At 39.0% G+C, this 16485-nt stretch overlaps 1 protein-coding gene across 1 annotated transcript in view; it reads left to right on the plus strand.

Annotated features, from left to right (window-relative positions):
- npffr1l2 (neuropeptide FF receptor 1 like 2) overlaps positions 1-16485 on the plus strand; it is a 47622-nt gene that overhangs the window by 20534 nt on the left and 10603 nt on the right. Inside the window, exon 2 of the mRNA XM_054773714.1 lies at positions 15223-15562. Within this exon, the coding sequence (XP_054629689.1) occupies positions 15229-15562 (334 nt within the window). The 5' untranslated portion in view covers positions 15223-15228. The remainder of the gene's footprint in view (positions 1-15222; positions 15563-16485) is intronic.

Here is a 16485-nt window from a genome sequence, read left to right on the forward strand (position 1 = left end):
ACACACGCTGCACGCAACACACGCACACACTCATAGCACTTTATTTATTTATTTGTATTAATGTCTCTTATGTTGTTGTTGCTTAATTTATTGGTATTAATGTTTCTTCTGTTCTTATTCATTTTCTTGTGTTTTTCTTTCTATCTTTTTTTTCTTGTTTGGCAGAACAAGAATTTCATTGCATAGCAGAACCACCAGTTTTACAGTGCATATGACAATAAAACTCTTGAATCTTGAAGTCAGGAGCCACGAGCGTCAACGTCTTTTGTTCCAATCCTGTTCGTGACGCCAAATGTTATGAAATAATAAGAAGCACAACACGACACGTCTGCAGTTGAGGGAGAAGGGCTACCTTGTTTATTCACTACACCACTTAAACACACCTTGTGGACAATAACAATGATGTGAATTATCAGACCACTGTCCTTATTTTGAACTTTTGGCAGGATATTTTGGAGTCACGTAACATCTGGAAAACATCTTGTGTAAGTCAGGTCACGTTGACCCTCCCTAAGTCACGTAGGCCTCATGAGTTCAATTGGCGTTCACAAAACAAACAATCTGGAGTTCACAGGAAAGAATCATTTTGCAATATATTAATATATTGTAAAATGATAAATAAATAAATAGAAATAGAAATAAATATCATATTGTAATAGGATAATATATTGTAAAACGCACCTCTCTCTGCTCAGATCATCTGTGCTGACAGAGCGCAGAACTGTTCAATCTTACAATGTCTGGATGTTGAGTGTCCTAGAGTGGAAGGTGTAGCACTTTGACGGCTTGATCGGTGATTGGAAGAGTTGGGACGCTCCCTCTAGAGCTGTCTGGCAACATGGCACACGTGGGACAGGAAGACAGGAAAATGCTTACATGAACTGAGGAAAAGCTATGTTAAATGACTTTCCCTGAATTTTCCAAGGCCTGGAAATGACAATTTTCTAAATTCTATGACTGTTCCAGGGTTTTCGTATGTGTCGGACTTCTGTATTAGTGCACTTTCTTTCTAAACCCTTCCCAAAAAATAGGTTGCCAACAACGTCCAAGTTGATTATCTTACCATATCTGGAAGATGAGCGTCTGGGAGTTGAACCCACTGATGATTGAGAACAAGAAGTGGCCCATCCTCCATCACTTGATTGGTGTTCAGGGGAGTTGGAACACCCCCTTGACCTTGATAACGGTGTAACACTAAGATGGCATATGTGGAACAGGAAGACAGGAAAATGCTTTGATTGGTTAAGTACTGAACTGAGAAGAAAAAGTAATGCTTTAAATACATTTCCAGGACTTTTCCTGGCACGGAAATACTCTTTTTCCAATTCTATGATTTTTCTATGGTTTTTGTGGCTGTAGGAACCAGTAATAGCGCATTTTGTTTCTACCACAAAACCTATTGTGATGTCATTGTTGAAAACGGTAAACTCACAGCAGGCAGCTACACAGTGAAATTCTCACTAGACAACTTCCTTTTCAGTAAAATACCACTTTATTTCTTCCTATTGATGGCCTACATTGGAATATGAATAGCAACTAATCTAAAACACACAAACATTCTACTGGCTATGATCCACAGAGAGGTTTGAGTGGAATCATCATTTTGAGTGAAAGGCAGAACCAACCATCCTCCGTTTTCTTTATCTAAAAACCTTAAAAAGTCCACATTAAAATTTATTTGGATGGACTCTGATCCGTGTACTGGCTTGTGGTACACTTGAGGGGCAAACACACATACGGCCATGATGTGGTTGAGGCTACAATTTTGCTGCGAAGCTGAGAGGCGATTTGGTTTGCCACCGGAAGCGAATGTTTTATCCACCAATTTGCTCACTTTGGATGGAGGTGGGCGAGGGGTGAATATTTTCCACTGATATATTTGTATGTGTAACACAAGCCTGATGATTATTACATAACACATCTTACCATGTCCACTGTCATGTTCACTTTCAGCATCCTCTGTGGATGAATTTGGCAGCCGTCTAGTCCAAGTAAACTTGTCATCTTGAAATATATTTATTGTGTGTTTTGACTAATTTTTGTACATTTAAATTAGACTTAACATATGGGAAGTGGAGAAAGTCTGTAAACAGAACTGTAAGTGATTTAAGAGCATACACTGGATTATTCACCTAATATATCCTTGTGCTGGAGCAGATTACATTTAAAAGAAAAAATTAATCTGTAAAATCTGTCTATCGTGATAGCCCACTTAACTTAACCTAAGGAGTGGTTTGATCAATGGTAGCAGAAGCAAATTCGTTCTTCTGGATTTCAGGAGGTGTTGGATATGCATGCAAACCTGTATACTTATCTAGATATAAAATAGTCAAAACAGAATTCATATATCACTGTTTGCAAAACTTTCTAATAAAATAATTACTTGGAAAAAAAACCCCAGAAAAATCAGATTTTCACTAGATTCAAGCAATTTTTATCTACTCACTTGTTTTTTTCTTTGCCGCTGAGACATCTTCTGACAGAATTTGTCCTAAAATTGCTACATAAATTAGCCTACTTTTTGCAAATTAAACAATATACAGTACAGTATAAGGTATTTTAAGTTGAGAACATTTACCATCAACAAAATGATCATATGTTCTCTTCTTTACATGTCTCTTTCTGATTTCTTCTGGCACGATGGTGGAACCCTCATGGTCAGTTTGGGCTGATGAAGTGTAGTTATAATCTTCACAATCTTTCTCATTCTCTCGAAAAGTCATGCCCAAAGTTAAGATGCACCAAATGTCAAAACAACCTCTGACTCAGAATTGTCTGCTTTCCAGCAGTAGTTTATTTATGCTTCATAAAAAAGTTCAATAACATACCCGATATTGTCTTTATTTTCACATGGTGGGACCGTGTTCCAGTCATCCTCTGGGTCCATCTTTCTTTTTATGGGCTGAATGCACACTTTTCAACATTTCTTTCTTCCTATATCCAGTTTTTTGGGATGACACCTTCAAACTGTCACCCTCAAGCTAATATCATTTGCATAAACCATTGTCTGTAACATATGCAAGGAGAACAGCAAGAGTAGAAACACTGCCAGTGTTTTAGTGTCTTATTTGGGAATAGTTCTGCGATTCACTCGATTTCATGCAATAAAGGGAAGATGGCATATCCTCCATTGTGTGGTAGACACACAGCTTTCCTGTTCAAGTCCTGGCTCGTAATAGCTGTGTTTTATCCATGTAGTGGATACTGCCAACAAAAGCAATGTTCAGGAGTTTTGACTGGCAAGGCAACCTCTCAAAGAGGTTGGAGGTTCGACGATATGGAATCACATTGCAAACCAATGTGCAATCAGCTCTTTTCTCTGTTACAAATGCCATACTGTTGCCCTTGAGCAGAAAGCAGCTGTCTCTCCCCTTAACCGACACAGATGACAGTGGCCTTTGCTTCAGTTTCTTACTTTTTTGTCAACACTCTTTCTGCCATACGCTTTGCCACTTGCAGCAATGGGTTATGGCTGGTCTTCACAAGCTTTTTGATTGTTTGAAGATGGTTCTCAAAGGGAAAAGCAGATATGTCATTTAATTAGCAATCGAAGTTCGCAACATCTTTATGGAGGTGTTTTAGAGCATGCACATTGTAGACAGTGAATTTGTCTCCATACACCTCAGCACTGTTCACCACAAAATGGTTGAGGAGCTCAGCTGCATAAGGCAAAAGCTGGTTTCTTCTATCACGGTCTGCTGTGAGGAGGATCGACATTCCAACTGTAAGGCAGAGGAAGTGGTGGTAGAAATGTGGGTCCACAATTCCAAGGAGCACCACAGGTCCAGTGTCCAGCAAAAATTGTCAAAACTCAGTGGCTTTCCATCTGTCCAAGTCATGAAGGCATCTAGGCTTCCTGGCTACATCACTAACCGTTGCATTCCTCAATCCAACAATTCTATTGGAAAGATCGGCTCTCTGTCTTGGAGGGAGTTACGAGGGTTGGAGGTCCGACACAAGTAATATAGGATGCGCCTCACTACTCCAAGGCAAACTAGGTGCATATAATCAAGGACGAATGAGCTGACACATGGGATACCTGCCCTGATCAGTGGCGTCTCCCCATTCTGATGTTTTCCTTTGTAGGCCATCTGGCTGAACTTTTCATCCATCATTCTTGGGGATGTATCTTTACTGTTGAACACTACTTTCCCTGACCATTCACCTCCCTCTTCACACCTTTCACAGCTCGAATATCCAGTAGGTAGATAATTTTTTTGAGGAAATCCCTTGCTGGAGCATCACATATAAAGGCTTTTATATGCACGTGTATAAATCCTCCATTGTGCTCTGCTCCATTTTCCTTGAGCCTTATTATCTCATCTACTAAGTCTTTGATGTAGTCTTCCAGTGGTTCTGTTTTTTGCCATGCCACTGAATAAACCGATTACAAAAGGCTCAAATCCATCCACCTTTGCCAACATGTGCCAGAACTGAACACCTCTAGATCCAAATACTGGTACACCATCTGTCAAGGGTGCCGTGTAGCCAGTGGCAGAATCCCAGAATGCAGAGAGACCCAAAAAGTCAGTGTAAAATAGTTTAATTAACAAAAGGAGAAGCAAAGGTACAAGGAGTCCACAAGTTTAAAAATTCAACACAAAACTCCGGGCCTAGCCACGGGAAAAAGCTAAACACAAAAAAGGTATGAAGAATGAAAAGCGCTGCACACACGGATAGCAGGAAAGTCAAAATGAGTAACAAAAAAATCACTACTGAAAAAACTAGTAGGAACAAGGAGAGATGACAAAAAATAGCAGGAGGTATGAAAATACTCACAAAACACAAGAGCAGGGTTGACCAGAGAGCAAGGAATACTTGAACAAGGTAGCATTAGCTAACATGAGGAGACAAACTGGCAATGGACAGACAACAAGGCAGGTACTAAATAGCCCCAGCATAATTGATTACAGGTGTGCTTGAGCTCCTCCCCTGGGTCGGCAGATGTGCTGCAAAAGAGAAACACCAGAGGGCAGCAAAGCAGCATATAGCTCATGACACCATCAACATTAATAAGGACATTGGCTGTCTTCTGTGGAAGCTGGGCATTGTAAAAGTGTGCGGCGTATAACCACTTTCTAGGCCATAATAAATGTACTCTCCATCACATCTTGCCTTCAGCTACTTTTGGAGTGGAGAGAAGTGTCCGGGAGCCCTTGGGTAGTTCATCATGTCCATGTTTTTGAAGGATTTGGAGCAGGGCATTGACTGATCTGTGTGTTTGATTACTGGTGACTGCCCAATCTGCCAAGTCACTGCATAGGTCTAATCCATTATTATCCAGGTGTTCATTGGCTATTTCCTTTGGCTCTTCCATTTCTTCATCGTCTCAGTCAGAATATACACTCTGCCTTTCTTGATCCATGCCATCATCTATTGAGTGGATCACTTCCTCACCCAGAATGTTTTGAACATCTGAATCCTGATCTATGAACTCATCTTCACTCTCATTCTCAGCTAATTTGTTGACTATGGTATTGACCTTCCTCCATTTTTGAAGATAATTGGAGGCCATCTTTTGACAATGATGCTGGGGCTTTCATGTATTCTTTGAATACATGAAAACCGTGTGTGCAGGACTCTTTTACGGACCTTTTATGACTCTGTGGTGGCCTCAGCCATCTTCTATGCTGTGGGCTGCTGGAGAGGGGGAAGCACGGACAGGGACAGGAGCAGTATCAATAGACTGATCATGAGAGCGAGCTCTGTCCTGGACGGTCCTTTGGACTCCGTGGAGGAAGTGAAGGAGAGAAGGATGTTGGCTAAACTGACATCCATCATGGACAACACCTCTCACTCGCTACATGACACTGTGGTTTCCCTTAGCAGCTCCTTCAGCACCAGACTGTTACACCCACGGTGTAAGAAGGAGAAGTTCCGCAGGTCCTTCATACCGACCAGGGTCAGGCTCTACAACACCTGCACCACTTGAACCATGTGTCACTATGTATTCTTTACTTGCGTATCTTGCTTGCTGCTGTAACAAGTGAATTTCCCCGCTGTGGGATAAATAAAGTACAATACAATACAATACAATACAAAGAAGACCCACTTTAGTGGTTTGTTTCTTCTGCTCCAGGCTCTGATCAACCTCACCGTCTCACAGTCCCACTCTCCACTTGCTTCTCTCGAGGAATCAAAATCCTATGACAGGAGACCATGGAGTCAGACAGGAGTCACGGGAGTTTTGTGCAGTAATGACATTTACTAACAAATACAGTGACAGACACTATAAAAAGCAGAATATACCATATATATATATACCCAATATAGCATGGCTTAATTTAATGCAGAAAGATGACAGTAGTGCTAGCTGTAATATTTGCAAAATTATATTTTCAAGTGGCAGTAATGCTAGGGATTATTAATCCCTAGTCAGGAGTCACTTAAAAGTCGCATTAAACGTGACTGTTCAGATGGCAAGATTGATGATACAGTAACATGAACATAGAGAAATGTGGGGTATTCAGTAGATTTGGAATTCTAAAGGAACATCTGACATCCCTCAATGAATAGCAGTAGATTTTTTATTTATTTTTTTTTAAATAGGGTTGGGCGAAATAGACCTTAGCATGTATCACGAAATGACAATAAAATTAAATTCAGTGGAGTCTTGTATAAAAGAGCTACAAACCTTAAGCCAAGCCTTTTTTCATAGATTCTGCAGAAAATGATAGCTAGCTGCATCTAGGGAGCTTTACAAGTGGAAATTCAGCATGTGTGTAGTCAGAAACATTTAATTTGACAATAACATCATTCAAATCCAACAATTCTATCAAATTTGATGTCGAAAATTTTTATGTTGGAAAGTGGCGGTCACCTGGGAAAATGGCGGCCATCTTAAAATTTTTCGGTGGCTAACGGGCTTTGTTCAAAAAATGGTCCAGTATTGATGTCAATTTTGGTGCTTGCATCACTATTTGAAAAATTATCTCACTTATCTACTACACTATGGGTTGCATGTGGGCAGAAAGATTGATACTGGTCGCATTTCACTGCCGTGTGAACTACTGCATTATAATTTGTGCTTGCAGCTAACCTGTAGATAAAACACACCGACAGTTTGCAAAGATAACTTCAGTCATTCTCTATTAGCATCCATCGGCGCACTAACTTTAGCAAGACCAAAATTCAATCATGCACACGTTTTGTACTACAAATTATTATTATTATTATTATTATTATTTTTTTTTTATTTTTTTTTAACCCCTGTCCTGTCCAGCCTTTAAAGCAGATAGAATTGTATACCTAAATGCCGTCAAGTGCTCAACAGATTTACTCTGCCAGAGAGAAGTGTGATATACACTTCCCCTGTCATACAAAATTTATTCGACCTTGATGCTTGTTATAAAGCAAATTTGGAGCGACCGGACCGGAGCAGGAGGGGACAGAGAAGAAGAGAAAAGGAAACGGGGGGGGGGGGGGGGGGGGGGGGGGGGGGGGGGACAAAAACAAAAAAAAGAGAGACAAGAGACAAGGACAACAACAGCAGCAACAACAACAATTGTGACAGAACAACAGAAACATACAGAACGACATCAGCAAATAAATGTCCGTGACAACTATAAAGACGAACAAGGATAAAAGACAAATCAATATCAACAACCACAATGACAAAGCTGTCAATGACAATCAGACATAATAGCAGTCATGAAATGATGAACTATGACAGTGATCACAATGACAATACTGCATTGAAACAGTCGCACACAATAGCAGTCATGAAATGATGAATTATGATAGTGATCACCATGATAATACCGCATTGAAACAGTCACACATAACTGTAGTAATGAAATGATTATCCATGATAGTGAATAGAATCAAAGTTACTGTAATGCACATCATTGTAAAAAAAAATATATACATATACACATATACATACATACATACACATACATACATTTGTACTACAAATTATAAGAAAGTGATGATTACTGTCTGTATCGGTCGCTCTCGTTCTTCAATTAAGTCCAATGTGTCTCCCGCTCCTTTTGCCGCTTCTTCCGGCACCAAGTTGGATTTGAGTGACGCATGCGCAGCCGATAACGTAAGATGCAATCGTCATTACGTGGGTTGTACATCCTTTGATTCGCTGATGGCTTCTCTCACCTCAAAATGATGACCTGGGTTTGATTCTATTGGTCCCGACGGTTACAGGTGTCAATCACCGGAATCGGCCATTCTGAGCAACTGTTGAACAGCTGGCTGTTATTACGCAGCAGGGAGCAGTACGCACAGGCAGTTCGTCACAATTTTTTAAATCACAAGCAGTTTATTTTTAGAGCCCCAGTGAAGTTTCATTGAAATGAAATTAGTTTTAATTGAATTAGTTTGGAACAGAAAAAAATCGCAATTGATGTTCCAATTAAACATGCCATGGAACGCCTTTATGCCACTATAGCTTTGCTCTGCTTTATTTTAGCAGTATAAAACTTGGCACATGTATTGTTAGAAGCTTATTACATGACTTTCTTGAGTGTTTAGGCCTGCTCAGCCTATTTTTAAGTGAATAGATTTTCCTGTGTTCTTTCTGCATTTACTCTGACACATCTACAGTGATGATTACAGATTAAAGTGTTACCTTTATTTTGATACCAAGATTGATCACATGAGCTTATATTTACAAAGTAGTCTGGGCATGACTTTTGGGCAGAAGCTTAAAAAAGTAGGCCTCTGAATGTTCTCATTCATCCAGGTCATTGTATTGTCAGTACATTCAATCGATTGCAACTGGTGTGTCCCACCTAGTCTTCGAGCATGAACTCATGAAGCCTGCTCGGATGAAAGGCGAAACGTCCTCTAAGACAACCCGAACAGTCCACCTGCCTCAAAAAATAGGTTTGGGAACAAGACGTTAAATAAGTAAATATATAAAGCATTTGCAGTTGAGTGTGAATGGTTGTTTGTCAAAATGTGCCCTGCGATTAGTTGGCTGGCGACCAGTCCAGGGTGTACCCTGCCTCTCGCCCGAAGTCAACTGGGATAGGCTCCAGCATAGCCATGACCCTAGCCGCGACCCTATGGATAAGCAGCATAGAAGATGGATGGATGGGTAAATCATTTGCAGATACTAAGCAAAAGTGTATCATGAATTAATCCATGATCTGGTTCACTGTGGGTTGGGGGCTGTGGGAGAAGGGTTTTAATCTGATGTCATACCTTGGAGTCTCAGAAACTTGGACTAATGTTGCAATGGTATGGACCTTGAGCTGGAAGGTTATGAAATGATTTACATCAATAGGAACAACAAAAGTACACTGGCTGTGTACTGGACAAACATCTGAACTACAAAATGGTAAAGAGCATGTCATGTGCTATCGATAACATTCTTGAATGTTTAACAATTGAAATCTGGAATGAAAAAAGCAAAAATGTTTTAAGTTACTTTTATAAAACACTGAAGTCAAACATCGAAATGTTCGAGGACTGGATCACAGCAACCTTCGCAGATATCAGGCAAAAAATAATCTTTGTATGCGGAGACTTCAATATTGATCTTCTGAATCCACACAAGACAATAGATGACTTTACAGATACAATGTATAGTTTGAATCTATATCCTAAAATCACCAGACCAAGCAGAATAACAGACCACTGTGCCGTGCTAATTTTGATAACACAACTAGTGGTCTGCAAATTAATGACATCAGCGACCGTCTCCCAGTGTTTACAATTTACAATGAAAACGATAAAAAGAGGGAAATGAAAGACAAAAGAATTTAGCCAAGACTATGCACACAAGACAGCATCAATGCTTTTAAAAATGATCTAGAAGAAGATGGGAGAGGGTGTACCTGGGAAATGATGTGGATGAAGCATGTGGACACTTTTTAAATACAGTAGACGCTCCTACAACGTAAATAATCCGTTCGGAGAACCTTTATGTTATAGGGATTTTATGTTATACGAAGCGTAAAATACATGTAAATACACACAGCATACATGTAAAAATACAATAATATAAATATAATTTTACAATAGTATAAAAGTAAAATAATGAAAAATAAAGTTTAAAAAGTAAAGACAAAATTAATATTAATAACAAAATTACAATATATATACAAATATTTTTTTACATATTAAAATAAGTGTCCTTTTGACATGCATTATTTCAAGGCTTGCACGGCCCACATAAAATGATATGGCGGGCCAAATCCGGCCCGCGGGCCTTGAGTTTTTACACCTGTGATCTAGTTGATTTTCAAACAGCTAAAATTATGCAGAAAGCAAACAGTAATCTCTTATCTAAAACTGTCAAACAATTATTCTTGACAAGAGAGGTGAAATATGAACTCAGGGAAAAATGTAACTTAGGCTCCAGCATGCCCCCGCGACCCTAATGAGGAAGAAGCGGTATAGAAAATGGATGGATGGATGGAAAAATGTAACTTGAAACATTGCTACACAAGAACAACGCTAAAAACCTTCAGCATCTCCGTATGTGGAATCAAATTATGGAACGGATTGAGCAAGGAACTCAAATAAAGCACTAAGATGAGCGATTTCAAGAAACAATACAAGCAGTTCATGTTTGCAAAGTACAAGGAAGAAGAGTCTTGAAAGACTGTGTACATACTGTCACGTTCTCGGTGTGGTTTGGACCCCAATATGCAGAGACGAAGCCACGGAGTGCAAAAGGTAAGGGTACTTTAATTACATAAGCAGGAGAAACAAAAGGCGACAGAGGAAAGGCTCTGTGACAAAAGTGCAAGTACAGGTAAGTAAATTGTTTAAGTTACCGCACTGACTTGGAGACGAGAAGCATGGATAGCAAAGACAATAATAATGAACCAGCGCCGCACATTCGAACGCACTGGCCTTTTATCTGCCATTAATGTTAATTGGCCGCAGGTGCGCGGCCACCGGGCGAGAAGCGGCTGCCTCTTCCTCCCCGGAGAAGGCACAGCCCGCCAAAATAAGAGCGCAGGACAGGGAACACTCGTTCCCGTCCTGCAGAACGTCACACATACAATGCTATGTCTAAGCACTACTACACTCACGACTAACTCTTCCTTCTTGTCACTTATTACTCTTTATTCTTTTGTGAGTACATTGCCAGTACTCACCCATTATCCAACTATGTTCTGTTCTATTGCATTTGTCAATGCTATAAAACACTTATTACTTACTCTTCCTTTGATGAGTTCATTGTCATTACTCACCGATTATCAAACTATGTTTTGTTACATCCCTTTTATATTATTTATTTGGATTGTCAAATAAAAGTAGTTACGGTGACAAGAAATCTGACTAAATTTGAAACTTGACGACTACTTAGTGGATATTGAAAAAGGGAAAGAAAACAAATTTCTGGAGATCATAATAGACAAAAAAATGAGTTGGAAATCTCATATTAAATATACAGTATACAACAAAAGGTGGCGAGAAATACTTCAATATTGAACACAGCAAAACATGTTCTTGATCAAAAATCACTCCACACTCTTTACTGTTCCTTAGTATTACCATATCTAATGTATTGTGTGGAGATATGGGGTAATAATTATAAAAGCAATCTTCACTCACTTAATGTACTGCAAAAAAGATCTGTGAGGATAATTAATAATGCCAAGTACACTAAGTCCCCTACTAATGAAAATCCGACGTGCAAACATTCGGAGATACGAACACAAACCTACTAGTCTATATTTTCATGTGTTTTGCCTTATAAGTCCATATTTATACTGTACATGCTTGACCAGCAGAGGGCACTGAGACACTGCTAATGGGACCAACAGATACAGGAAAGAGGAGGAGGAGCGAAGAAGGCTAAGAGTTGTATGATATAACCAGCGTGTGATTAAAGTTTATGAAGAGTTAATAGGCCTGCTTAATTCTACACCACCCACAGAAAACTACCTCTTTTAGAAGAGTCACTATGACGTATGCTCGACCACTCCTCTTCAAAGGTAAATAACATTTATCATTACGTATTATTATATCATTTTTATTGTTTTTTTCATTAATTATCCTCATTTAATATTAGTACTGCATCCAAACTCATATTTACATACATACACATATACAGTATATGTATACACGTACATGTAGTACCTATATAATGGGTAATATTCTTTTTTTTTTCGACTTAAGAACAATTTGACTTAAAAACGGTCGTCTGGAACCAATTGTGTTCGTTAGTTGGGGACTTCGTGTAAAGAGAACATACAAACCCTTTATTTTTTAAATCACAGATATTAAAATTTGCAGATTTAGTTAATAATAATTTGTTACCCAAAAACCTCATAAAGTATTTCTCTCTCAGAGAGGAGAAATATGATCTGAGAGGAAAATTAAACTTACAACACTTATATGAGAGAACAACGCTGAAAACCCACAGCATTTCTGTATGTGGAATTAAATTATAGAACGGATTAAGCAAGGAACTCAAACAACGTACAGAGATGAACAAATTTTAAAAAACAATACAAGCAGTTGATGTTTGCTAAATACAAGGCAGAAGAGTCTTGATCATTATATTTATTGTTCTGTCATGCTTGATTTTTATTGTTATTATTAATTATTACACTGATTATTATATAAATATGAGATGGAATGCAGGAAGTGAACTACATGTACTGTACAAGATGTGGAATAGATGGGGGGGTAGGATTAAATAGGCTTTGCTTCTTCCTACTCCTTTTGGACATGTGGAACTGTAATAGGATGATTCATGAGATGTATTCCATTGTAACCTTCATGTTCAAATAAACTAAACCAAACCAAACTATTTTTTCTACTATTTATCACATTATTACATTATCTCATTAATTTTTGATGTATTAAACAAGGTATGTAAGTGTATTTGGAATACAGGAAGTGAACAAATGTATTGCAATTGATGTAAAACTGATGGTGGGTAGGATTAAATAAGCTTTGCTTCTTCCTACTCCTTTTGGACATGTGGAACTGTGAATTGTATTATGTGATGCATTCCAGTGTACTTTGTATGCATGTTCAAACAAATGAAACCATTACCATTACCATTCTGCCAGAAGGTTAAACTTACCTCACCGTAGATAGGCCCTGTTTTCTGCTGATTACAGTCTAAACCCACCTACAAACCTGGCTCCAGAAATATTAAACCTGACAGCCTCTCTTTCGGAACCTCTGATGAGGTGATGATTCTAACCCCTTCAAAGATAATTGTTTACGCTGAGTGCAGACCTGCCGACATGTAGTGATTTTTTTGTACTCTGCATTGATTTGGACTCCTAGTTGCGGTTGCACGTTTCATTGCTCTTGGTTTGCATTTGCGCTTTCGGTTTGGAGTTGCCATGGCAATCTGGATGTAAGCAAAGTGACAACCTCTCGGCGAATCAGAGCGCTCCCTTTTAAACCTTCCTACTGGAGCTGCTACTCCGAGCAAGTATTAGCAGTTCACAACATTTCAGGCAGTGCCTCAAAACAAACAGGAATTACAATCACTGCTGCTGCTACAACATGTGGATCACTTGCTGTCCGCCAATGCAAGCAGCATTTAAAAGGTAAAATTAAGAGTTTGAGATAATGTTGCATATTTCTTATGACACAGACCAAAAAGCACTGTTGGTATAAAAGCAGTGGTGTCCAAAGTACGGTATAATGGCTAGTTGTGGAAAATGGCTTGTTTTTTTTCTTGTTTTATTAAAAAAAGCAGGTCTGCAAGTGGGAAATCGAAAGTCCACTACCCCAGTACCAACCCTGACTTTTCTTTCTGCCTACCACGAATCTGAACACACTTTCCTCTTTGCCTTTTGTTTTTGTTCCGCGCGCATATTGTAAATAAATACCGCAATGGCAGGCGCCACTGGTGCCGTGAAAACAACTTGAGGTGGAGACATACTGAAGATGCTTTGTTTCGAGCCTGAATAAGCTAAGTCATAACTAGGGATGTCCGATTTTGGCTTTTTTGCCAAAAACAGATATGCCAGTATTGTCCAACTCTCAATTTCCGATTCTGATATCAACCGATACCAGTACCGATATGTGTAACATCACATATCTTTTTCTTGAGTAAAATTGTGGTAAAGTAACAAATGAGTACAGTTGTTTTGTTGGCTACTCCTCCCATCTTTGAGTAGATAGTTAACGTATTATGTATTTATTATTTATTATATGTATATATATATATATATATATATATATATATATAATATGTACTTGGTTATAATGATGGTTTTTCGGCACTACTTTATGCTCTATGGCTGATGTAATGTGATTTACAGTAGACACCCCTACAACGTAAATAATCCGTTCCGAGAACCTTTAAGTTATAGGGTTTTTATGTTATACGAAGCGTAAAATACATGTAAATAGCCTAATTCGTTCCAAGATCTTCCCAAACTCACCCCTTTGGCCCTTCAAAATATTCAAAGTCCACCAAATATGGTGGGAAAATATAAGAAAACGTAAAAACATAAACATAAGAGTAACATTCCAATATAAAATAAGGCAATAAATAAGATTACTGTAAATGAATAAAACGAGATGTCTTGATCAGGAGCACGCAAGTGGAACCAGAAGAAGGAGGAGGAGGACTAGCCTGAGTCGAAACGCGACTCAAAGAGTCTAAGAGTCAGCTGGTCTCAGAGACAAACGCACACGCACTACACGATAATGCTGTGTGCAAAATTTTATTTTGTAACTTAACTTAATTGTTTAAGTTAGTTTCAGGGGGACTACGAAGAGGAAGGAGTTTGAAGGGACAAGCCTGTCTCTCACACAAACTCACGTACGCGCTATATAACTCAACCAATGAGATGAGAGCGTAGGAGGTGCCCCGATAATCAGCCAATGAGATGAGAGCGGAGGCGGTGCCCCGAAAATCAGCCAATGAGAACGTGAAGCGTCAGAGGGCGTCACCAAGTGTAAAAAAAACAAACTTGCACTGACTTGACGCTTTACGTTATATGGAATTTCTTCCGTAATACGAAGCAAAAACTTTACATAAATTCTTTATGTTCAGTGGAATTTACGTAAAAGGAGGTTTACGTTATGTGAGGTACTACTGTACTACTGTGTTGGATCAATAAAGTTCTTATCTTAGCCATCTGAGAAGATGTCCACCATCCCTAGTCAAAACCATGACTCGGTTTATGTATGCTCCATCTGAACAGCAGTTTTTGTGCAACTTTTGATTTTCATTTTCACCTAAACTTCGTGGGGATTCCGAATTGTAGAACTTTAAAGATCATCACAATGCTAATGCAAAACATGTTAACTCTTCTTGTTTTCCAGGAAAGAATGGCGATGCTGGACAACCTCACGGAAGAAATGGTGGGGATGGCACTTGGATCAGCTAACACTACCTCCAATACCAGCCTGTTTGATTCCACAAACAACATTACCTTATTACCCTATTATGCACATGCATGGTATGTGGCTACAAGCTATATCTTCGCATACCTCTTAATTTTCCTGCTGTGTGTTGTGGGGAATATCCTTGTGTGCCTCATCGTTCTGGGAAGCCGTCGTATGCGAACTGTCACAAACATTTTCATCCTAAACCTGGCTGTCAGTGACCTTCTGGTGGGCATCTTCTGCATCCCTACAACACTTGTGGACAATCTTATTACAGGTAATAAAACGCCACTCTATGTACACTAAGAGTTATATTAATGTGTAACTATTGATGGTAAGGGAGCAGACTTGCCTCATTTCAATTTGAAGCTTAAAAATCCTGCCATGGATAAAATATAGTAAATACAGACGTTTAGATTGCTCGAGAGTTGTCTGCTTGCTGAGCACAGCTGAGGACCCTTGAGCAAGGCAGAGACTTCCCCCCTAAGGACTAGGTGAAAATTTATATTAAATAAAATTTGACTTCAGTCATTATTCTCAGCAGGATAGACGCTCAATGCCACAATTGTGAAAAAGTGTTTGCTCCCTTCCTGATTTCTTACTTTTTTGCCCTTTTGCCCTTACATGTTGAAGATCATTGAACAGATTTATTTACGAGTCAATGACAACACAACTGAACACAAAATACAGTTTTTAAACACAATGTTTTATTATTAAGGGAGAAAAAAATCCAAACCTACATGGCCCTGTGTGAAAAAGTGTTTTCCCCCTAAAGCTAATAACTGGTTGGGCCACCCTTAGCAGCAACAACTGCAATCAAACGTTTGTGATAACATTGGAATGAGTCTCTTACAGCGCTGTGGAGGAATTTTGTCCCACTCATCTTTGCAGAAATGTTTGAATTCAGCCACATTGGAGGTTTTCTTTAAATACCCTGAGACAAAAATTAGTGCATCCTAAAGACAAGGCTCCAAACCAAAAACAGAGCAATGTGGTCTATTCCATCCACTGTAAAGATGAGGAATGCAAAGAGCACTGCATTGGGGAAACTAAGCAAATGCTCCAAAAAAGGCTTTATCAACATCGCAGGGACAATTCTAGTGGTCCTCAATCAGCAGTACATCTACACCTTAAAGCAACCAATCACTCTTTTGAGGACAGCGAGGTAAAGATTTTGGCCAAAGAAAACAGATGGTTTGA

Source organism: Dunckerocampus dactyliophorus, chromosome 4 (genome assembly GCF_027744805.1).
Source record: "Dunckerocampus dactyliophorus isolate RoL2022-P2 chromosome 4, RoL_Ddac_1.1, whole genome shotgun sequence".
In the NCBI taxonomy this organism is placed as follows: Eukaryota; Metazoa; Chordata; class Actinopteri; order Syngnathiformes; family Syngnathidae; genus Dunckerocampus; species Dunckerocampus dactyliophorus.